Genomic DNA, 24,930 nt, shown 5'->3' with positions numbered 1-24,930 from the left:
AATTTTATAAGACAATATAAGACAAGTTGTTTGTTTTACAGGAATTAACTGTAGTTAATTCTGATACATAATAAATAAAGTCTGATTGTTTGTTTGGTTTAGCTTCCTATTTAGTGAGCAGGACTTCTGGCAGTTGTAATATGTCCTTGGGCACTGATTTGGTTCAACTGGGAGCTACCTGCTGAATTACCAGCACTGTTTTTTCAAGGGGTCTCCATTAAAGTTAGATCATAATAGCAATTGTCAAGTACAGGGAGACAATCAACAAGATGGGAAATGAGGTGTGTTGGCCGAGGTTCTCTTTGTTAGCAGAGCTGGTGGAAATCTGTATTTTAAGTGCTACATTATTTCACTGCTTGATATAACCATTTCTTTTCCATTGGCACTAATGCTGAAGTAAATTCTTCTTTTTGTGGTGACTGGGGGAGTAATTTTTCCTGGAGTGACATTTAAGTCTGCGAGTACATCAAGTATACTTACCTTTGTAAAACTTGCATGCTTAGCAATGACAATATTGCTTATATGGATGTCAACACTAATATAAATAGCGAAATACTGTTTGGGTTAGGCTCAACCCTAAAATAAAGAGTGATGATTTTGCTTTTAAAAAGGTCGGACTCTATATAAACAGTGGCAACACTGACTTTAAGATAAACATTGGTGAATTTGAGTCAGAAAATGCTTGAATCTGATCCATTTACGATTGCATTTTTCTCTGTTAATTAAGGGCTTTATTCAGACCAAAATTCAATTTCCACATTTTTTGTCACTGAGACTTGTGGGACTCCTGTGGTGTATAATCTTGGAGCAGAAGCCAGAAGTCTCTTAGCAGTGCTCCCAGGGCACTCGGACTTGAGACTTTGGCAACATCCTCGAAGTAGCACTGAACAAAAAGTCACACCCCTCTCACACACCCAAGTGAGGAATGTGACCCACATCAGGACAACTAGCAGGATGCTGGGGAAGAATGTGTGCACAGGGGACCCAGGGCCCTGCTCCACTCAGGATGGCTGAGTCTGCAAACTTGAGTGATCTGTGTGCCACCCCAGTCCCTCCACTACTTTCCTGCAAAGGCAAGGGGCTACAAAAATATTAGAGCATCCCTTACTTTACCTAGAAGAGCAGGAGTTGTTAGTTTTTATACTACTGAGTTTTTATATTACTGTCTTCACAGAAGTAGAACTGAGATCCTCTCTACTTGCTAAAATTCTCATTAATGGTCCTGTGGGACTTCGGGTGTTCCCCCATCTGGTGGGGCCAAATTCCAATTTAGGCGTTACATTTAAATTCTTCCAGTCCATTTTAATGACTATGGTATTATTCACTCTTTGCCTTGGTGTGTTGGGTGGTGTTGCAGTATTTCATCTCAGAAATTTTTGTGGTTGGTGAAATCATTATTACAGTCATGTGTCTGTCTTTTCGTAGATCTCTGGAGGAGAGGTTGGGTAGAGTCCTGTGATGCCATTATTTCTAGCTGGATGCTCCCTGTCAGGAGAGCATCTGGGTGATTGTAGATGGCTGTGACAAGCAGATGTCATTGATCAGCCTAGAGAATAACCTCCCTTTCTGCTCTGTTTGGCTGATTACTCTTGTAGGTACCATGGAAAAGATTGAGCTGTTTTTAACCTCAGCAGAACTCCAGGTTCCGAGGAGATGAGGGCAGTGCTAATTAGATGCAGCTGCATTGTTAAGACAGTCTCTGGAAACCAAGGGCAAAGTAACTACACATCACAGGCGGGCTACTGGTGGTAATTAAGGAGCACTGGGGGCTGACATAGGTTGTTATTCACATAGCTGTAGATAATACAAACTAGCTGTGGAAGAAGCCCTTCAAGTTCCCTCTGTGTAGCTATGATGAGTTGTAAGAATTTGTTAGGTTTTTTTCCTGCAGACTTTGAAAATTTTTCTGCATTGTATCCATGATGATGATTTAGTATATGGATTGAGGTTTTTTAGTGAAGAGAATCATGATATGGAAATTTTATTTTAAAATCACTGACAAAATGTCGGGGGAATTATGGATGCTGCCTGATTTCTGCAGTAGATATTTTGGTTACACTCTAGAAACCTGTTGAAACTTCAGAACACTGATTTAGTGGAGAAAGTCAGGGAATATAATTTTTGTTGCCTGCAGTCATCCTGGTCTGAGCTGTAATCCTGTCAGATTGCATTAGTTGAACAATACCTAGCTGCTCAGTGCTTTTGTGTGGGGGGTTTCCAAGACAAAACCCGAGTGCAGTGAGAAGGACAGGCAGTTCAGTAGGTGGTACATCTCCCTTCGAGTCTGTATTGAAGCAGTGCCTCAGTGTGGTACCAGGAGATGCTGTGCTGCTGGAGATAATGGTTAAGCTCCTGATCACTGTGGTCATGGCACAGTTTGCACTCTGGTCTCAACACAGTTTTTTTAATTCTGGTAGGCAGAATTCAATGCAGATACAGTGGTTTTTTAGGTTCTGTTTCATTTCTGTTTATAAGATGCCTAACAAAAGATGCTAATTCAAAACTGCTGATTATGCCCTGAATTTGATTATTACTACTAATTATAAAATACCTCTTCTTGTGCCAAAACTAATTTAGCTAACCTGCCCCTGCATCTCTTTTTGTCTTGAAGATATCGATGAATGTAGCACCATTCCTGGAATTTGTGATGGAGGAGAGTGTTCAAACACAGTTAGTAGTTACTTCTGCAAGTGTCCTCCAGGGTTTTATACAGCTCCTGATGGCTTAAAATGCATAGGTGAGTAGAATCCTGTGAACAATAGGACCATAGGTGTCATAAACATTCATGAATTTCTAAAATGGGTAAGAGTATGTCAGAAACATATTTCAACTTGTGAACTTGAAATCCTTCTTTTATATAAAAGTACATCACGTGCCTGTATATGTATTCTGAAATGAGTTTTCCATTTTGCAGGATGTTTCTTCTTTGCCTCTTCATTGTGACCTTCTCTTTTATTTTTCTGCCACAGTTTTTCTATTATGTCATATTTGTTGCCTTAGAACTTGTTTAACCATCTCCTTGGTACTGTTGCTTTCATGTTTGTCTTTAATTTAGTCCATGTTATATTCAGCACTCATTTAGAAAAGCAAATTTGCGTTCCAGCTGTTATGACCCTAATGCAGGTATTTGTCATTAAAAGAAATAGTGTGATAAACTGAGTATGGAAAATTTTTGTGTGCTTTTATGATGCTGATGATCTGGCAGGGCTGTTCTCTCAGGCTTTCACAGGTGGCAGAGCAGAACCCATCTTCCAAAGGCCCAACCAGGAACCAAAGAACTTTGTGAATTAAATGACTGCCACTGCAGTACCAAAGCCCTAAAAGAACAGTGTTAGCAGTTAATGCTTCTGGGAAGCATACAGCCTGCCCTGAGGCAGGTCTGTTAATTTATTTTTTTCTCATTTTTGTGCAGTAATTTCTTTTTTCAGTACCAGTGCTGAATTTTGGGCAAAAATCAAATGAAAGTTTTATTTCCTCAGTTTTAGCTTGTTTTTTTAAAGGCTCTTACACAGTGCCAGCATTAGGAATCAAGACAGCATCCTGTGTTTAGTACCTTTGGAAGAAAATAATTTCAGAAAAAAATTGGAAAGAATCCCAAACTTCACAGAGATTAGTACCAAATAATATTAACTTTCCCGGGAGATCTGGAAGTAGTTTGGGTTGTGATTCATTTTGAATGGTGCCATTCCATTTCTGCAGGTTGTAAGAAATAAACTGTTTTTCTTCCATCATCAAGAACAGCTTTTCTGTAGTTTTGATCCATACTCTACACTTAAAATGCCAACGGGAATTGCTTTTATTGCTTCAGATTAATAGCTTCTAAATTGCTATGGATCATTAAATCATTGATTGCTGCCTGCACTTAATATTTCTGAGCAAGATTCACCTCTCCGTAACAAAAATTTTCTAGAGATGCACAACTTGCATTTTCTTTTTACTTTATATATCACCACTCAGTCAGGACTGGCCAACATTCACACCCATGTCACATTCCTGCAGTTTCCCAGCATTTTTACATTTTCCCATGTATTTGTAGGCTGAGGCAATTCAGCTAAAGAATTGGAGTTTTAAATGGTAACAAAGTATGATAAATAATATGCCAGACTATGAGCCATCATTAAAATTTTGGCTTTGTGTTCAAGGCAAGATGTGCTAAATGGGAAGCACTATCAATTGTCTGTAGATATTTTGGATTCAGGTCTAATATGCAGACTCATACTTGCCATATTCACAGGGACAGAGCCCAGATTTGTATTACTGCTGGGCAAAACATGTAATCTTGATTTGATTACAACATGTCTGTCTTAAGTGAAAAGTGTTAGCTGAACGTGTCTGTTCTGGTAGAGAGGAGGAAATGCTTCTGAGAAATGTATCCCTTAGGGGACTCAAACTGAGCAGCACTGGGGCCAAACATCCAAAGGATGCACCAGGAGCTCCATTATTACAAACCTTAAAAATAAGAACAGAGAAAGCAAAGATAATATCTCCTAGAGCTGAAGAGCAGAAACAAGAGCAGGGCATTTCATCCCAAGTACATGAAGAGTGTAGTGAAGAAAGTTGATAGCCTGTACTTCCAACTGGCATATTTTTTATTTTTGCGAGACACATTTTTATTGAAATTTCTTCTCATGGTGATTTTTTGCCTTTTCAGAAGGCTGTAATTTTTAGTAAAAATAATAAATACTAAAAACTGAAACAGATAAAAGTTGTTTCCTGCTGTTCTTGTCCTTATTTGTGTGATTTTACCATTTGAAACAGAAAAGGAAAGGGGGGAAAACAAAAATATTCACTTCTGATTATGAAGATGGAAAGATTTGGTATTTTTCTCATAAACTTACTGGTTTTTTTTCTGAAAATTGTGACTTTTGGACACCCTCTTATAATTGTTGCTAGATAAAGCAGTTTGCTGTGTGCTCATCTCTTCATGGCTCATTGTGTCCTTGCACAGATCCCATGTAGATTCCTTTTCCACTTCTTTCCATGTTTCAAAACTTGGTACTGACCAAAATTGAGAAGGATGAATTACAAAGGAGGATGATCAGGTCTGTTAGATTATTTCCTTCTTCCCATCCACCCCACTGTCACACCAAGCAACTGAGTATCTCCCCAGGGGTACTGGAGAACAGTTTTGACTCCAAGGAGTCCCCTTTGATTTTTAAGAGGGAGATGAAGGAGTAAATACGTGTGGCAGTTTAGCTGGGTACCAGGAGAAAATGGAGAACCAGTACTAGAACTGAAAACTGATTGTTTGTTCTCTGTTTCAGATTTCCACTATATGATAATACGAGTGAGCTAATTAAAGTTTGGAAGTAAAGGCCAACTGACTCTTTTAGCTGTACTGCCAGTAATAGCCATGTTCAGGGTTCCAGCTAATAAAAGGCAGAACTATCACAGACTCTCACAACATATCACTATATGTCAACTTCCTCAAAATAGTATGAAAATTTCCTGGTTTTTTTTATATCCACTTGTGTAGCTAGTAAATTCTGGAAAGCACTGGTACTAGACAGATGAATCCACCATGCCCTAAGTAATTGAGGTGCTGTTGCTTTAGGGAATGATGTCTGCTGTTGTAAGACTATATCTGCAACTTTTTCCACTACATTTTGACAGCAAGTATTTGTATGTTTTAGAAACAAACTTGGTCTGGTTTATCATGCAGCATCAAATCACATCACAGCTTATATTGAGTTTGACATGATGTGACATATTGTGAAACAATTCCTCAAAGCTTCAGATGGTATCACAAGATTATTTTTTATGATTTTTTTTAATCTCATCCACATTTTCTTGTCCTTCTCTAAGCTGGGCTATCTCTGGGCAATGTTGTTAGAGCTGAGTATATAAAATCTGGGTACAGGACATTCTTTGTACAAACACATGCTTATCCTTTTTAGACAGGAAGCCAACACATCTCCATAAACTGTGTGATTGCACCAGTTAAAACTGTGTTGCTCTTTCTTGCCTGCAAGCCTATATCTTGTCAAATCACTACATACTTCAGCTGGGGAAGCCATGGCTAATGAAAAATGAACTAATGCTTTGAGAGCTGCAATGCTGTGAATTTATTGCTGTGCATCCATGCTTTCAAATCAAGGCTTAATTGATCTGGTACTATCATTAATAGAGATGACACTGCGGTTTTTCTTTAGGGGCACAGAAGCATATGTTGTTATAGACAATATATGTTTTTACTGCATTTTTGCCTCTGCTGATTCATTGCTGTTCCATATTTCACTGCAGCTTTCTCACAGGTTACACTTGAGTCCGAAGCAGCCCAAATATTGTCTAGATTGTTCTGGTTTTCTGCTTCTTGTAATGTTGCAAGGGCTATGCCATCAATACTGCAAATCACTCCAGAAAAGTGGGACCTTTCCCTTTTGTGAAAGTCACCTTCCTCATTGGGCTGATGGTCACCCGTCCATTTCTTTCTCTTGGCAGATGTGCGCCCTGGATTCTGCTTCTCCACGCTGAGCAACGGGCGCTGTGGCAATCAGCTGCCGCAGCCCCTGTCCAAGATGCAGTGCTGCTGTGACAGCGGCCGCTGCTGGGCCTCAGCTCCAGCCACCGCTCCAGAAATGTGTCCCATCAGATCCACCGGTATGAACACACCTGAGCTCTCACCAGCATGGCTGAATGCTGCATTGGCTGTGATGTTTTTTTTCTTAGCCATAATGTTTTCATTAAAGAACTACACGGAATGGTTGAGGCTGAAGAGCACCTTGGCAGATTGCTTAGTCCAACTCCTCTGCTAGGGCAAAGCCTCCTATGGCAGAGTGCTCAGGACCCCCAGGAGGGCAAGCAGACAGAAGGAATTATTTGTTGCTAATTAGTGTTTTGTAGCCGAGTTACTCTGATCTTACCTAGTCCAGATTTGTTTTCAACATCCTCTTCAAGATCAAGTTACTTCCTCTGGACCCTTCTAATATATCCCTATTCCCTCTGCATTTTCATTCTCATTGAGAAACTGGGATTTCCTTCCTCATGACAAGCTTTCTGAGGTGCCATATATTTCCCGAAATTTGACACAGAAGATGGTTTCTTTCTGCTACCAAAATGTGCTGTTCTTTATTGCCTCCTTGTGTATTGAGATCCTCAGATAATGTATCACTTGAATTGAGAGAAGATGGTGAGCAGATTGCGAAACTAAGTATGGGGGAGTGGAGGGAAGATGATTTTGAGATTGTTTAGGACTGGAGACCTAATAAAATGCTTTAGAAAAGGAGGATACAAGAAACTGAAGAATTTATGGGAGGAGGTTAAAGGAGGTGCAGAGTTAATGGAGGAATGGGATTGTAAAACTATAGCAGTGTAACTGAAGAAATTGTCAGCGCTCATAGATGGGAGTTTTTATTATTTTTGTTTTTAATCCTTTGAGTGAAACTGCATAGTACTGGAGCAGAAATCTACAATCAGAACTCTTGGAAGACTTTCTGTTTCTGTCACTGTCTTATTAATAATATTTAAACATGCTAAAAAAGTTCAAAACTGGCTAGAATCATGCTAAAAACAGTGCACTCTATTGATAACCATCTGAAATAGGAAGACGAGAAATTTTTCAGTCTTAACACAGTTCTTTTTTTCTTCAAATACTTTCTAATTACTCATATCTAACTGGTGAAGAAACTGGGTGGAAAAGTAAAGTAATTTGGCCAAAGCTACAGACTGAGACGTCATGGAGAAGGAACTAGAACCCAGGACTTCCTGACTCATAAATCCATGCAAGGTCTTCCAGATCATGGTTACATGCCACTTCTTTTTTGGTTTTGCTTCTGACCTGGGATATAAATTGAGACTATAAATTACTCTTTTGAAAAGTGCTTTGAAATTCTTTGAAAAGCTTTACATGCATTTAAGGTATTGCTGTCATTATTTAATCAAGTTCAGTTATTCTTTACTTAGTGTATCCTGAGAGAGCAAGACAAGGAATTTGGAGCTGTCAGTGGCTCAAAGTCTCCTTAACTCTGAAATGGAAATTTACTGCAATATAAAGGGGAGCACTAGCTGCATAATGTAACCGAGTAGTTGCATTTTAAATGTGGGCAGCAGACCCAGTTGCCACTACAAAATAGGTTGTTTATTACTAGAAATTACACATGGAGATTAAAGTTGCAATAAAAAAGGCTTGCACTGTATTTTTTAATTACATGGCAGGAATTGTTTATGTGGAATAACAGGGGTTACCATTGACACTATTTAAAGACTAAAATAAAGGAACAATAGAGGGAAATGCAGTGACACATGAAGCAACCTGATCGCCCAACAGCATTAAATAAATGCAAACATCATAATCAGGAAAAGCAGAACTTTAGGCTATGATGTTTGTTTAACAAGTCCTCTGTGATTCAGGAAGAGCTTCTAATGTGTTTTACAGGTAGAAGGAGACATGAGATGAAAGTGTTGAAGGTTGAAATATCCAGCTTAGTTCTCCCAACATTTACTTTATTTTTCTGTTCTCATTTTTAATATTGTTTCAGGAATTCATTCATCTCTAGATTTTTTTCTCCATTATATAATTCCTCTCCCCTGTTGTGTCACAGACTTTAAATTTTGAAGTTCAAAGATACTGGCTGCACAAATGGTTATTTGTGTGCGCACAGATTGTGAACATGAATTAGGTCAGCTGGAATGTGGTCTTTAATTGTGATACTCCGTGTGCATTTTTTGGATCGCAAGTTCCAAACCCACACTTCCCAAAGACAAAAGAATCATGGGCAAGAAGAAAAGTGGGGCAGTAGGGCAGATGCCACTAATAAACAATGGGAGAATGCATCACACTCAGCCTTGACTGTGCTTACAGCAAAATAGATCATTTTCCCATCATCTGGAAAAGGATGAATTTGTGTGGATCTGACTTGGTTTGTCTTTGGCTACACTGCTTAGACTGCACCTTATTTGGTTTCTGCTTTTATTGGCAAACTTAATTTTCACAGGGAAATAGTGTTAGTGTGTTCATTCTCTAATTGGTTTTGCCTCATTGCTTATATTTATATTTCTTTGTTTTCGGAGGTTAACTTTTAAGAAATCCAGTTGAAACTGGGCTTTTTTCCCTGTTCAGTATTTTTCTAACTCTGTGGCAAGCTTTCTATTAAATTAACTTGGGATCAAATCCAGAAGTCCTTCTTTAGATAAACTTCACACTGAGTTCACCAAAGATTTTTGCTTGAAAGAAGACTAAGTAGATTAGGATCAGGTCCCTGCCTCACTGTTCAATTTCATGTCCAGAATGTCAGTTCTGTTACCTTTTTACTGGCAGTCTTCTGTCAAGTAGTGTTGAGATTCTGTGGATTAATGACTCAAGTCAGAGAACAAAGCTTGTTACTATGAAGAAAACATATAGGCTCACATTTTCCAGATTATTTAAGGTTTGTTATTGCTAATCTGAAACTGCAAGAAGGGGGAGAGTTGGATTAAATGGAACAGGCTGCAAGAGTCTAAAACAGCATTCATGTTTTCATGTTTCAGACGAGTACCGTAAATTGTGCACAGTAGCTGCTATGCTGCCAGCAAGACCTCATGACCTTCCTCCGGCCCGTCCTGACATCATCCCTCCACCACGCATTCCTGATGTTTACCCTCCTCCACATCCAGAAATCATCTATCCATCTCGGGCTCCACCACCTCATCGTAAGAGAGAAAGAAATAACCTCTCCTTGCACCGTGTGCATTTAGCTTCTTTAGAAACATGCATTTCTCAGGAGCGGTGTGCTCCCTTCAGCTGTTGGTGTCTTTTACTTACTTTGTGTGGACATGGAGTCTCTGGATATCCTTTTAATCAGAGCCTGCTTACCATGTACCTTATGGCAAGATACCTGTCTCATTAGTAGTGTTTTCCCTGTTAAGATAGGTTTCAAAAATCACATTCTCATTGTGTGTACTGTGGCTCATGTATTGTAGTAGTTACATTACTGTTATTTTAAGGCCGTTGTGAGCTTTGCTGCATGTCAGCACTGTGTAGTACGAGTAGCTCTTTGACTAGGTTGTGAAAGATACACATTAAAGAGCTTGTCTGACAGAAAGCAACTTCTTTCAGGTTGTTTTCCTCACTTGCACTTGGCCAGGTAGGAAATGTACTGATAAAAATACTGCTCTGCTGGATACTGAGTGACCCAGTGTGCAGAAAGAACTATTTTAGTGCTACGCATGGATGGGCTCATTTTCTCTAGAGTAAGAAGGAAGCCAGAGCAGACTACCAATGCAGAGCAACATACCAATATAATACCATCCTTTTCTGTCCCTTGCTCAGAGAATTACTACATGCCCATGTAGTCTGGAGTAGGCATGTGCCACCTGAAACCGTTTGGCATAGCCACACACTCTTTTGCAAGTAAACAGAAGCTGATTTTGCCCATGCTCTGTGCAGATGCAAGCAGTCTCTGCTTGCACTGGCACCAGCTGAAACTATTTAGTCTTGGTTCAGCACCAAGCTGAGCTAATAAGCCTAAGAGACAAAGTATTTTAGCTCAGGCTGACACAGCACTGACGTAGCTGCACAGCTTCTGGTCAGCTGGGAGTAGGGACAGAGCCAGCTCATGCCTGCCTGCCAAAGACAGTATAGGCGTATTCCCAGGGTTATCCCTGCCCTCCTCACTGCTATCTATCTGGGAAGGCTAAAATAATGAACTGGTCTGCCTGCTCTATGCTAGTCTTAGGCTTTTAGTAGAGTCCCTGCAGTGCCACACACCCACTTTACCTCTAGGTATGAACAGACATGGTCCTCTTTGGCAGGACAAAAGATGAAAACAGAATCAGACTTGCCACAATGAAAATTTCTGTGGTTGTTAGCTGTTTTCAAACAAATCTCTTAAGGGTCAAAGGGCCATTTTCTCTCTCCCATTTTACTATGTAATTCACATCACAATTGAAGGTAAATGTTGACTTTTAATGGAAAATCCTGCTGAAGTTGTAGATGATCAGAAGCTATTTTGATGAACTATTAAAATATTTTTCCAACTGTTGTTATTTCAGCGATCTTGCCGGTGAACTTAACTGACTATTGCCAAACATTCCGGCATCTCTGCCGTAACGGACGTTGTATTCCCACTCCTGGGAGCTACCGCTGCGAGTGCAACAAAGGATTCCAACTGCATGGTAGAGAGGAATGCATTGGTATGTGGGTTTCTGCTGTAAATCACAGGGGGGAATTTCATTTTGGAGAAAAAAACATTCTTCTCCACACAATGTAACAACTGAGTTCTTAAATGGAAGAGCCCCGCCTCAAAAAAAAAACCAGAAAAGAGACTTCAAAGAGCTAATTGATCTCAATGGCAAACTTACTTTTACAACAATTTTGCCTTTAAAACAGTATTTAACAAATCTTGTAATAAAATTGTACAGAAGCAAGGATTTCTTATTTTACAAACTCGTGACTATAATGTGTTTATTAGTGATTGAAAATGATCTCTTTAAAATGCTACTAGCTTTTTGAGTATGCAGTGACCTATTGTTAAAAAAATCGTAAACTTAGGCTTACTAAGATTTACAAGTCCTCTTTCAGCTCAGGACTAGTATCTTGTTGGGTTCTTGAGACCTTTAAGTTTGGAAGTCAGCAAGATCTCAATGATAGAAGCAAGGATTAGCTGTCTCTTAGATGCAAGATTTTGGTTCTGTCAAAATCTTCAGTGAAGCTGGGAATGTGGAAATGTGGGATTAAGGCCTCTACTTTTCACACATGCAATATCTTATCTTACTGAAAATTCATTTTTCCCAGCTCTTGCTTGTCTTAGAACATGGGATCTTTTTTTCTGGGCTCTCAGTGGTGTCCCCTTTCAGATTGAAGGCCACTATTTCTCCAAGTACAAAATGGTAAAATACCCCTGCAGGTAAAAGTAACTTCTAGCCAGTGTTGTAATAAGGTTATATTGTCTGTATTCCACAGATATTGATGAATGTGAAAGGAATCCATGCATTGGTGGAGACTGTGTGAACACCCAGGGATCCTACATCTGCCAGTGTCGTATTGGCTATCAGAGCACAGCGACCAGGACAGAGTGCCGAGGTAATGGTCATGCAGCCACCTCTGCTGTCGTGTACACATCAGGAGGGAAAATGGTTTTCAAGCAAAATTTAACAGATGGGTCAAATATGAGAGTTTAAAAAAAATAAAATTGGATATGGCAGTAAAAATTACTAACCTGCTGGAGCTGGCTGTTCACAGAATGGGTTACGAGAAAAGGCATTTTGTCTTGTGCTAAAAGGATCTTGGCACTATTTATGGCTTTGAAGTAGAAGAGACATATTTTATTTATTTATTTTTTTTTAATATTAAGACACTGTTTTCTTTTGCTACTTGAAGATCTCAAGGATAATTAAACATCCCTTCTTTGGAGAAACCCTATATGTATAAAAGACTAAGGAAGCTGGGGGGGAAGATAAGTCTTCCAGTGGGTAAATATAAGATTACACTGCCCATGTGTTGCCTCTGCTCACTGCTAGAGAAAGAACTAAACATAATTTACAGCACTGAAAAGTTAGATGTGGAAAAGTAGTGAGTGGAGCACTGGGAAAGTCTAGATGAGGCAGCTGTAGAATCCTCGTTATAGTTATTTTGATGATCAGACTGAGCAGTAGTCCTGATGGTCTGCATCCTGTCTTCCTATGGGAGTGGAACCACATAACTCCTCAGCAGTCAACCAACCCTCTGTCAGGGTTTTGTCACTGCCAAATTGTTCTGGGTAGAAATTTGACTGTAAAGGTGGATGGATGCAGTCCTTTATCATTAAGTCATAATGAGAGATTTCTGGCAGAAGAATGAATGACTGCTTTGATATTCCATAAAAAATGAAGCATCCAAATGAAACAGGGTGTTTGAATGCTCAGAGTCACAGATTATATTTGTATTTTGCTTCCTGGACTGAGTGCAGGGTGCAGAGCATGCACTCAGTGTGAAGCAGAGAGTTTCTATAAAGCCAGAAGAAAGTTATCTATATGAGTGTGCATTTCTTTTCTTCCTTTTGTGAATCAGAAAGGTGGTGGTGGTGCAGAAGCTCACTCTCCAGTCCAGGAGGACACGCAGAGCCAGCACCACTGCTGCATGTTGCTGGGGAGTATTCGACCTAATTGCTGCCAAGCAGCCGTGTTGCAGAAGCATCTCCATAGTTCAGCTGACTGGTGGTGAGGGAGTGCTGAGGGGAGTCTCAGCCGTGATGAATTTACTCATGAATCATTTTTGTCACACGCTTTTAATTTGACTGATTCATTACACAAACACATGGTTGTCAGAAGCCCAGTAGCTTAATGGCATTGAAGTGTGGTCACTTAGCAGTTCCTTTGCAGTCTATGGGAACTGTGCTTGCTTGACAGCCAGAGCAGAAAATGCTGTGATGTGCAGAATCTTGGTTTTCTAAAGGAATTTGTAGGACCAGTGTAGGGAAAAGAAAAAGGCTAGTGGGGTGCATTTGGCAAAATGTACGTATAGCACTGGTGCCTGCCAAAATCAGCATTTGCTGTAGAATTATTTCTCATGACTACTTTGGATGTTTAGATTTTAATTTTTTGCATGCACAAATGTGTCTGTGCTGATGTGCTTTTGGAGATGTATTCCTTACGTCTGCTCTTGAAAAACAGTCTCCATAATGACCAGATGTTTATGTATTCCTTGCTCTGAGGTTCCAGGGGAGGGTTTTTTCTCCATGATGACTCTGATTGGTGACCGATTAAACATTGCAGTCTGTATTGCAAGCTACTGATTCATCCATTATTAGGATCCCTTATAATTCTAGTAGGAGATTGGCTGAATGAATATCTTAATTGGAGACATAGGTGAATAAAGTCACATTGTGATTAATGATCTGAACAAAAAATGCTTCTCAATTGCAGAAGAGAGGATATGAAATGGACCTCAAAAAAAGGTGAAATTTCCTAATGGTTAGCTATGAATGTGTGGGAGTCAAAGCTTTAATAGCTAAGTGCTTACTATAATCTACCCAACATTTTTGACAAGAGAAGGTCAGGTCTTACTGGGAGTTGACAGCAATTTTGGCTATTTCAATGAGAGAGGGACTTTGATTTTTTGCTAGTTTCTCTGAGGAGAAAAAAAAATGGTGATGTTATTTCATTTGAAAATTAGAAATGTGTCAGACTAGTTCTGGGGCTCTGCTCAGCTGTGAGTATGAACAATGAGATTCAGTATCAATTTTCAACACATTAGGATGGCATCAGGTGCATTAAAATACAAAACCTAATGAGCTCTAAACATTAAAAGGCCAGAAAAATCTTGACATGCTGTGGCATTTCTGCCTGTCCTAAGGAAGAAAGCTGGTGGAGTAGCTGAAGCCAGACATGGGTGCAACCAAGGGCCAGCAAAGTGGGCGGAAAAGGGGCTGAGCAGAGAGGAAAATCACGTTTATGCATTGCTGATTGATGATGCTTGTTTATCAAATGAGGTTTATCAAGCCTGTACACTTCTGTGGAAGTGGAGGGCTGCAAGCTGCTGCTGCAGTGCGTGGTCACTGAGCAGCTCGTGCCTCTGCTGGCCTGTTTGCTTGCTTGCAAAACAGTGATTTTCAAGGCTTTCTTAGGCTCTTCACAGAACTGCCACACTGCTAAGAAGGCAAGTATAGGTTCACAATTTTGACAGGTATCAGTTCCCCTGGCATAAGTGTCCAGAGGGGAGGGGCATTTGGGAGGACACCCTGTGCTCCACTCCTTCCTGAAGTGCAGCGATGCATTTCTACGGAGAGGGCTTGGGCAAGGGCACCCCCAGGGTACTGGGAAGCATGGGTGCATGATAGATAGGTCTGCATGGGCTGCTGTGTTCTCCCTGAGCAGAGTGCCCTGTGTGCAGGAATCTCTGGGAGATGGTCCAGGCCTTGATTGAGAATACTGAGCAATCTGAAAAATGTCTAGACAGTCTGTCTCAGCATCTCCTCTCCCTCCTTTGGAGGAGAGGGAGAGCTGCCAGCCTCGTGTGATATCACTATTCAGGTCCTCCAAAGCACTTGCCAAGCACCTCCTGCAGAGAGAGGGAAATGAGGATCTGATGTTTCAAATACAAAGTAAGCAGGAGACATTCTTCTGAGGTGGGAAAGTCTTGAACTTTCCTGTTATCTTACAAAGCAGCAGCAAAAGACAAGCTTTCCCCCATCTTTCCCTAAGTAGTTAGGTACTGTTAAATTTTAAAGTTCAGTAAAAATATTTTAATGATGAGCAAAAATGGAAAAAAAAGGCCAAAAATTGTGATTCTTGTTTGAGAAAGCTGCAGGGTAATGTTCACTGAAATTCTTTCACAGCAACTTGAAATTTCAAGCTGACGAGCATTTTCCACTCCCATAAAGTTCCGTTATGGAACTCAAAATAAATCCTTTCTCAGGTGAATACAATTTCCATGTAGGTTTAAAAACCTAGGGGAAGGGGAAATGGGAAAAATTCCTCTTGAGTATAAAAAAGAATCCCCCAAAATGTTATTTTTTTTTCTGTTTGGCTTTCAGACATCGATGAATGTTTACAGAATGGTCGTATCTGTAATAATGGACGATGCATAAATACAGATGGCAGTTTTCACTGTGTGTGTAATGCTGGCTTTCAAGTGGCAGTTGATGGGAAAAACTGTGAAGGTAAGACTTTTCTCAAGTTATTCCATATCAGTAATTACAGTTGCAAGAGGTTATTCACATCAATGAAAAAGAAAAGGACCCCTGGTGGGGGGAAGGGAAGGAACAAGGAGTCAGATTTCCAAATACCTTTTGCTGTATCTGGGAGGGCAAGTAAAATGTCTTTTGCAGCCAGTTCTGGAGCCTTGGCTTGGCAATCCTCAACAGGATGTCTGTCCAGCAGGAGAAATAGCACATACCACTATCACAAAATGCAGTTTCTTTGATGGGAGTGGTACATTTTGAAACATAGCACAAGTCACATGCTGCCTGATTTTACTGTGTGTTTAACAGCATGCTTTATGGGATCTTACTGGGTGACTAGCAATGTGGTTTATGTAGATGCAGGCTGGTCTGACCTATAAAAACTGTTTTAACAAAAATTTGTAAACATAATTGATGTGTTCCTACCTCCCAGACCTTTAGTAAAGAGGAAAAAAAGAAGAATGTTCTTTATCATGCTTCCCAAGGTCCTTGGGAGGGTTCCCAATGATCTATTCATACGTTAAAAGAATTTCAAGCACTGTTCTTAGAAACATTTTTGGCAGAATATTATCTCAGTGATTCAGCTCAAAGACTTAATGCCAAAATTCCTGGTTGGGATAGATACACGATTTTTTTTTTTTAAATCATAAATTATTTTTGTCTGACTTAGCCTGTAAGTAAAAAGAAAACACACTATGTCTAGAAGTGTAATTTCTGTCCAAGACAGCTGCGGTATTAAGGAAAATAGCACGATTCTGAATATATTGTAATGTCATTATGATCCAGTGATTTTATGTGCTAGTAGTGATTCTGTTAATCCTTGGTAGAGACAGACATTTTAAGACTGTTTTTCCTGACTCTTTTTTAGATACAATTTAGCACCATAAGCTGCTTTTAAAATATCTTATTATGGAAGTACATTGACTAAATAGATTTGGAAATTAGACTATTCAAGAAAAAACCCTCTATTCTGATTTCTTCCTTTCCCACCAAATACCATGTGCTAATAGTAATAAAAACCAGGACATCGGCAGTCTGGTAAAACATTTTTAATTCCATTGCATGTGCTGCCAGAATGTCTGTTGCATCCACTTATGAAACAGTTTCATCTCTGGCATTGTAATGCATTGAGCTGTGTGCACACACACTAATCAGTAAAGACCATGGCATTGTGCCATACCTTAATGTAACTGTGTGTAGTTCTTCAGATGAAACTGGTAAATACCACTGATTTTTTTTTGGATGTAACATCCAAAACTGATTTCATCTGCGCCAGGACAAAGTAAAGACTGAGAGGATATAAAAGCTTACTCAAATCAAGCACAGAAATCTCTACTTGCCTTTTTTTTTTTTTCTTTTTTTTCTTTCCTGTTGTGTGAATAACTGTGCAGGGTTCAGAATAACAGTGTCTGAGACCTCCACCTTTTCCTATTTGAATCCTTCATGCTATCCCATTAGGTCAGAGGATGAATAATGCTTTTATGAAGCTATTATTAGGAAGTACCCTTCTGTATGGCCTGTCATGCTGAATGCAGGAAAGGGGCAGGTTTTATTTTAAATGGAAGTTGAGGATGGCAGTGCCCACAGAATTCATGCATAAGCACAGTGCTGGGAATTCTCCCATACCATATATCTTAGACTTGTCCAGTGGAGGTTACAAAAGTTTTCACTCCAAACCCAAATGTACACTCCTCCCCTTTCAGGTCTTCTTAGTAACATAAAATTGTATTTACATTCTAAACAGGAGGCTGCTTCTAACCCAGCTTCTATTTAGATTAAGATTGCAAATCCTCTTTAATTGCATCCTTTCTCACTTTTTGATGGCTTTTACCAACTGGAAGTTCTTAAGCTGTCCAGTTTCTCATCTGTTTTTTATTCTCTTTGCTTTCTTTGGATTCATTCCTTTTTATGTTAATGATTCATTTTGAAAAATGGAGTCACTGCTTTGACACATCCTCTAGGACAGTTCAGTATATCCCATCATATGTTTCTGATTATCATTATACCTCTGACAACTAAGAAAAAACTTAAGGTTTATCTTTTGGATATAACTAGTAAGAGTTCTTATGCATAAACATTATGAGCATTCTGTGTATTGTGTACATTTTCAGATATGGATGAATGCAGCATCAGGAACATTTGCCTCAATGGGATGTGCATCAATGAAGATGGCAGCTTTAAGTGCATTTGTAAACCAGGCTTCCAGCTAGCATCTGATGGACGCTATTGCACAGGTGAGCACAATAAATTTTGGGTTCCCGAAACTTGTGAGTCCTGTCTCTCTGGGTAGCTTCAGGAATAAACTTATTTCCTTACAGTGATCCTTGGGAACAAGATGTACTGAGCAGAGTTCTCAGCAGAGATGCTTTTTTAATCAGCTGGAATTCCTTGTCTTTGTGCAAGACAGTACTCAGTCTTCTCCACATTGTTGAGCAACCACCCTAACCAGCCAGTGGGAAATATTGTTTGAACAAGGACTGCATGATCTGACCTAGTCAAAATCCTTTTTCTTTTTGCAAATGGTGTCTTTTGCAGATTGGTTCAAGCATATCTAACATTTTGTATTTGGCCTTTGAAAGTGCTCTGCTTTTGGCCACCCAAACATCCTGGCTCATTGCCTTCTTTGGGCTTTTCTCCCGTTCCTGTCTGGGTGCTCCTAGTCAATGCAGCATCTCTGAGGAGTGCCCAGCACTCCGTGTGACCAAGATGCAGACATGAGCACCACAGCAAGATTGCCTTTTCCATCTGGTGCACTAGCTCAGCAATACCCCCTGTGGGAGACACTGCAGCCTCCTGGTTGCTAGTTATTTACTTTTGTCATTAGAGTTTTGTTCAGTCCCATCAGGAACTGGAAATTTTGGGTATATAAATCTTCATGTTTCCACAGGTTTTACAGGCACAAAGCAAAAGTTCAAAACAAAGAATAAACAAGAATAAACAAGGGCCAAGTTACTTACAGTTTTTCTTTTGAAAAATTCAAAATCTTTTAACTCTTTGAATCAAGGCAGAAAAAGTGCTTCATTACACTTTGGCAAATTTAAAAAAATGTCACATTGCAGCATCTTGTGGACCAGTAGCAAAAGTAAATGTTTGAATAACTTGGTTTTGAGGTTAGTGATGTGAACGGTGAATTAATTTGGATCCTTGTGTTTATTGAACACTGTACCAGTCCAAAACAGACTTTAGATCAAAATCAGGACAACAAATTGTGTAAAACATCTGAAACATCTCTTGAATGTGATGACTCTTGCACTAGGTATGCAGGAGAGTGCTACCCAGCCTTCAGGTAGGGGAATCAGGTAACTCTAATGAGATGATCCTGTTCTGGCTTTGTAAAAGGGTTGCTTTAGTTGGGATGTGCTTTATTTTCTCAAAAGAGCCATTGTGCATTACCATACAAGTGTCTCCTTAGCCTAACAACTGCCAGCTGTGTTGGCTGCAGCCTTCACACACTTAGGGCAATCACATTTATTTCCATTCTTACCTGTTTTCCATGTGGGATGTGTGTGCTTTGCCAAAGCTGATTTTCCAGCTGGTCTGTGTGTGGGATGTCAGTAAGACTTCAATGCCCATCAGGCCATGGCACATCAGCCAGTTGTGTTCCCACAGATCCTTGGCTGTTCTCTGTGTCATTAGCAGGGATGTGACTCATGGATGCAAGCTCAGCCCAGCCCAAATACTTGTCTTGATTTTTGCCTTGAATATATATATATATATTTATTTATTTAATTTTATTTTTTTTATTACATCAGTCTGTGCCAGTCTGAAAGGCCACCCAAGAAGATTACGGATTACTTAAAACACAATGATGTTCAGTCTTACAGCCTCTGTTATGTGCCTCCTGGCTAAACAGGAGTATGGATATAGTCAAAAAGGGGTTTCTGGCCGTAGAGAAATGTTACTTCTCTGCATCAAAGGAGGAATATTTGAAAATTGTCCAAAGTTGCAGAGAACTCAACTGATTCCTACTGAAAATTGGAACAAATCTTATAGTAAAAAGAAGAATTTCTCCCACTGCTTTTCAGCACTTACCATAAGCCTTGTTCTTTATGAATGAGCATGCAAACATTTATTACATGTTAGAATTGTTACTGGGACAAAATCAAACCAGATTTTGAAACCTGGACACCCAAATTACACCTTTTATCCTCTTCATATTTGTCTCGTTTCTTCCATTTGCCCAAAGTATCATGAAACAATTCCCAGGTCTTCAGTGGCTAGAGGAGCACAGCTCTCCAGTCGTGTTACTAAAATTTTAAAAGTTTCATCTTTAATAATGTCTTTTCCTGTGTATTTTTGATGTTTGTCCTTATTGAGTCCTTTCTGTACATGCCAAATGTGCAAAGTAAATAACTGGTGTCCTACAGAACTGCAAGTCTTTGAAACACTCATTATTGACACTGCATATCCTGAATTTGTTTGTCAAGTGCATACATTAAAATCTGACACCAGCTAAAACTCTAAGGTCACGCTTGGGTGTGCAGGGAATTCTTGTGCACGTTGGGAATATGTGTATGCACAAACTGACATTTCTGCAGCAAATTGGCTTCCTGCCTGAGCAATTTTGATAGGGAATTGAACATGTGTTCTTGCCAAACTAGGGGATCTACAAAGGAATGGAAGAGTGCAACTCATTGCTTCTGTAACCATCTCATTTGATGCACTGTAAGCTGAGTTTTCAGCTAGTAAGAAAGGCTTCTAACCCAAAGATGGGGATAATGTAATTAACACTTAGTTCCATAAAATTGGAATTTAAGTATAAGTACAGGGCATATGCTCGGCTGTCTGGTAAAAAATTCCACTTAGACTTTCTGAAATAACATGCCAGAAAAGAATGTTACACCATAGCCTTGTATATTCCCTGAAATACAAGACATGCTGAATTTATTCACCATTAGCTGCTTTCGATGATGATTTGCTTGATTTTTCAGAAATACTGGGCAGGCAGAAGTTTGAAGCATTATTTCTGTTCCATACATTGTTTCATCTTTAGATCAAACAGGAATGCCCTGAATTGAAAGCCATTGCAAGGCAATTGAAAATGGTAGTTTAGTAGTCTGAGTAAATTTTTCCTGGTTAAAATTGGAGGACTTTGTGTACCCAGCTAGCACTGCTAAGCAAGCTAAACAGAAACTCATTGAACATGGAGAACAAATCCATTAGTTGGTTTTCCAGAACCAAGCTGAGTATATTTTAAGTTGTCCAAATGGTGACTTTTACCACAGAAGACAGCGGAGTGTTCTCAAGGTTAGAAATTTGGACTTTATGCCTGTGTGGAAAGTTGATTAACTCCATGGAATCTCAGCCCTGGTAGAAGCAGAGGCTTTTTACACATCTTTACAGGAACCAGGTTTCCAGCTGATTTGCACCATTTTAAGTGACCCACTTTACCTTTCCAAAAAATGTCTGCAGCAGTATTTCCAACACATTCCTAAATTGGTGCAAAAGAAAAAAGATGGCACATGTCACCCTTTACTAGCTTACAAAATCTTTTTTTGAAAATGAACTACAGGAAACGGGAAAGAAGTAATTTTGCCTTTCTGTTTCTATAAATAACCTTAAAAAAAACCAACTTCCCTTTTTTTTTTAAGCTTGTAGGAGAATCTGTCATAGGAGTTCAGTGTTGTCTACCAAAATAACTGTCTACAACATTAAATAATAAGGGCTCATTTTGAATCCCAACTCCATTTTTATCTTCACTGAGTAAGGACTAAATTTAAAAGTGGCAAAAGCATTTAAGATTTGTCTGAAACAGAACAAAAGATTGCAGGATGAAGTAGAAATGAATTGAGCCCATGTACTTAAATATAGCTTTTATTTTAAAATGCAGTTTGAAAAAGGAATCTTGGATCATACAAGCCGTGTTTTATGCCAAACAACACAAACTAAGTAAAACAGAGAGGTGTTTCACTCTCAATTTGCCCTTTTAAGGTCAGAAAAAAGGAAATTGTCACACACACTGTCTCTTGTATATAGTATGGAGAATTGTTATGAAGTGATTATTTTATAAAGGTTATACATACTTCCAAACAATATTTTAAACACTCCTTTTATCACTTCTAAAATGATGATATGCTCTCTGCATCTAGAGAATGATCTTACTATTAGCAGGGTACACAGCCTATGTAGTTTTTTTACTAATTTAACATCCCTTTGTGATAGTCTAATATTATAAGGCTTCATTCCTGTATTTCATTGCTGTGGGCCTTATTGTTCAACATGCCAGTGTTGGGCAAAGGTGGTGGCTTGTGCTGGGCAATTACTCAGGGCTCAAATCATTAACAAATTCCTTTCAAGGCTGGAGTGCAGTCTGTTCATTTAAAGTTTATAAAATGGGCTGTAATGAGCATCCAGTAGGAAAACCCAATTGTCATGCAGATCACCAGAGGGACAGGGACTGTGGGCAGCGACTGACTGGGGAGATTCAGATGTGCTTCCAGAAACTGAGCCCAGAGCAGGAGGAAAGGAAATTCTTTGGTGGCCCTGTGAAGGCACCTTGTGGGGGGGTAAAAGATTCAATTTGCTGTTTGGACTGATTTCTTACAGCATGAACTGTTAATACGGAAAGGGAACGTCCTGTTATATACTACATGAGTCCTTTGTTTTAGCAGCCATCGTTTCTTCCTTCCTCCAATTATGATTTTGCCTGAATGACCCTTAAATCAGAACATGTACCTCTTGGGAGCAAGCTAGGAAAATGTAGCCCCTTTTATTCTCCAAGGAGAGCAAAATCGTTTTGTTCTGTTTATTTCTCCTGAATTTGGCATTTTCTTACTCTGTTTCAAAGAACGAATTCATCACTATTGCTAACAAAATCTTTACTTGAACTACTATCCATTTACCCTTGATATTTTTCTATAGGATACATTGAAAATAAGCTGCACAAATGCAAGTTTCAGCCAGGCATTGAACACTATGTAATTTAACTTCTAATAAAGCTCGTTCTGTTCTCCAACAGACATCAATGAGTGTGAGACAGATGGAATATGCATGAACGGGCGCTGTGTGAACACTGATGGCTCTTTCAGATGTGAATGCTTCCCTGGCCTTGCAGTAGGACTGGATGGACGTGTCTGTGTTGGTAAGACAAACTTAATGGAGTCACAATCAACCAAGGTTAAGGCATCAATGCTAGACTGATGGACAGATCGAGTCTGAATGTAGAATTTAACATTTTTTCATGGAATGGTGGGTAGTAGTTATAGTGGATACTAACAGCTCTGGGATGCTTGCTGTAATAGCCCATTTTGCTCCGTTTTCATTTCGTTTTTATTTAAAGAGAAAAAAAGTGTGGGTCAAATCACAAGGTCAGGTAGACTGTACAGACTAGAGGTAACTAGTGCTGTATCAGTTCTGAGTAGGTGAGAATTTGCCCTGTTTCTGTCAATGTAAAACTCTTCATTTGTCACTAAGCTCAGAGATTTAATTACTGTCACCTCTTTTTAACGTGGGATGTACCCAATTTTCTGCCTGTTTCTGTACAAGCTCAGTGTTTGATTATAAAATGCTAATGTTCCTGACAGCCATTTGTGGGCCAGTTCTTAAATAAAGAGAAAAATCGCCCCTGGATCTGAAAACATAAACATATGAAGTCTTATGTACTGGAATAGCATTAATGACTTTTTCTTGGGTTTTTACAAGCAGAGAAAGAGCAAAGACTTTGTCCATTTTCCCCATAGCTTCTCACTAGTTCAAGGTTAAGAACTGATTGTTTGCCTAGTAGTTCACTAATGCATGTTAAGTCAGTAAATGCAGTAACACTTTGTATGCCTGAGTTCTTGGGAGCATGAGGAAGAAGAATTTCCTGTCCCAAGTAGTGGGGGGTGGGGGTGGGGTATAGGTGGCTGAAAAGCAGAGGGAAATAGTGAAAGATCCGTTGTTTTGACAGCTATTTCATGGTGTTTATGACACCCGAGCTGCATTTAATACTTGTCATAATTGATGGCAGGATAGTTGGCTATGGCAGGATTAAGAGAGATTTCTTCCCTCAGATACACATATGCGGAGCACATGCTATGGTGGCTACAAGAGAGGCCAATGTGTGAGACCATTAACGGGTGCAGTTACAAAGTCAGAGTGCTGCTGTGCCAGCACTGACTATGCCTTTGGAGAGCCTTGCCAGCCCTGCCCAGCACAAAATTCAGGTATGCCATGTTCACTGGTAAATCTTCTAATTTACCATTTCTGTTGATAAACTGTTTTTGGAAAGGTAGAAGAAAGTTTTTTATTAACATTGCAACTTAAATCAGGAGATTAAATTGTTGTATAACGTGTTACATACTTTGAACAGTCTTCTGTTTTGTATGTTTTAAGGCTACGGGAGGTATTTTTTTAAAGCAACAGTAAATTACAATGTCTGGGTCCGGATTTGTTATGCACATTAAAAACAAACAGGACATTTTTAGGCAACAAACTGTATTTTGGTAGATGTAGATAACAAAAAATATAATTTTTAACTCAAGTTAGTAATGGAAAAAACTTGATTAATTCATAGATTCAAATTCTTATGTACACCTGCCAATCAGATGTTTGCTGCATGACTCCTATATCCTTCAAGTGATCTGAAGCAGTTTATTCAGTACCTCACCTTTGGGTAGTCAATGCACAAACAAATGTCCAGTTCAGTTTCTTGCGAATACTTGAGTCTGTCACTGAAATCCCCCCCAAGTGAAGTTGTCTGGGACATAACTTCTCTCTGGCAAGAAAGCACTCCTAACCATTCCAGTGGGCAGAAGTGTTTTAGGAAAACACTTCTTCCAACAAGACTCAGCTGACACAGTCCTTGCCTTGAAGCCAGTAAATTAAAGGACCTTGCTTTCATGGAGGTGACTGACTGCAGGGAGCTGGTTTGAAACCTCAATTGGTCAAGTGTTTCTTGTCACTCAGCAAATTTGTTGTTGCATATAAAGAAAGTGTGCCATTTGGTATGTAGTTCCAAGGCGTGTCATATTACCATGGTATTGGCTTTGTAGGCAAAAATAATTCTAGATTTATTTTTCAAATCTGTTTTTTACGATAGCTTTCTGAAAGCATTAGGGAGACAAAACCAGTTGGAACAAATTAGGCTGGTAGGGCTGATGTGAGCTCTTCAGCAGGAACTTGCTGATGACCATTTTATAACTTGATGTGTTGTTTAGAATAGCAAAACACCAAGGACGTGTTAGCAAAATAGAAAAGAGCTTTTCCAGCAGCCTCTGGTGATGTTAGTGGGCCTTTCTTATTGTACAGTAGAGTAGAAATATTATACAAATACTGGACTCTGTATCATTGACTTCAGTGTTATGTTTGATTTACTTTATTGGAACATTTACATATGTGTAAGCTATTTTTCCTGTGTTGTTTTCCACACCTCTTC

At 39.4% G+C, this 24,930-nt stretch overlaps 1 protein-coding gene across 3 annotated transcripts in view; it reads left to right on the top strand.

Annotated features, from left to right (window-relative positions):
- The window catches only part of FBN1 (fibrillin 1), a 145,147-nt gene that overhangs the window by 56,985 nt on the left and 63,232 nt on the right, over window positions 1-24,930 (top strand). For 2 of the 3 annotated variants that reach the window (XM_048317490.1, XM_048317492.1), the window contains 9 exons: window positions 2,612-2,737; window positions 6,442-6,600; window positions 9,466-9,627; window positions 10,969-11,109; window positions 11,879-11,998; window positions 15,429-15,554; window positions 17,687-17,809; window positions 22,534-22,656; window positions 23,567-23,719. In XM_048317490.1, coding sequence (XP_048173447.1) covers window positions 2,612-2,737; window positions 6,442-6,600; window positions 9,466-9,627; window positions 10,969-11,109; window positions 11,879-11,998; window positions 15,429-15,554; window positions 17,687-17,809; window positions 22,534-22,656; window positions 23,567-23,719 — 1,233 coding nt within the window. The remainder of the gene's footprint in view (window positions 1-2,611; window positions 2,738-6,441; window positions 6,601-9,465; window positions 9,628-10,968; window positions 11,110-11,878; window positions 11,999-15,428; window positions 15,555-17,686; window positions 17,810-22,533; window positions 22,657-23,566; window positions 23,720-24,930) is intronic. The other variant, XM_048317491.1, reaches the window with a different exon arrangement.

Source organism: Corvus hawaiiensis, chromosome 13, assembly GCF_020740725.1.
Source record: "Corvus hawaiiensis isolate bCorHaw1 chromosome 13, bCorHaw1.pri.cur, whole genome shotgun sequence".
In the NCBI taxonomy this organism is placed as follows: domain Eukaryota; kingdom Metazoa; phylum Chordata; class Aves; order Passeriformes; family Corvidae; genus Corvus; species Corvus hawaiiensis.
This window is presented reverse-complemented; position numbering and strand designations above follow the sequence as displayed.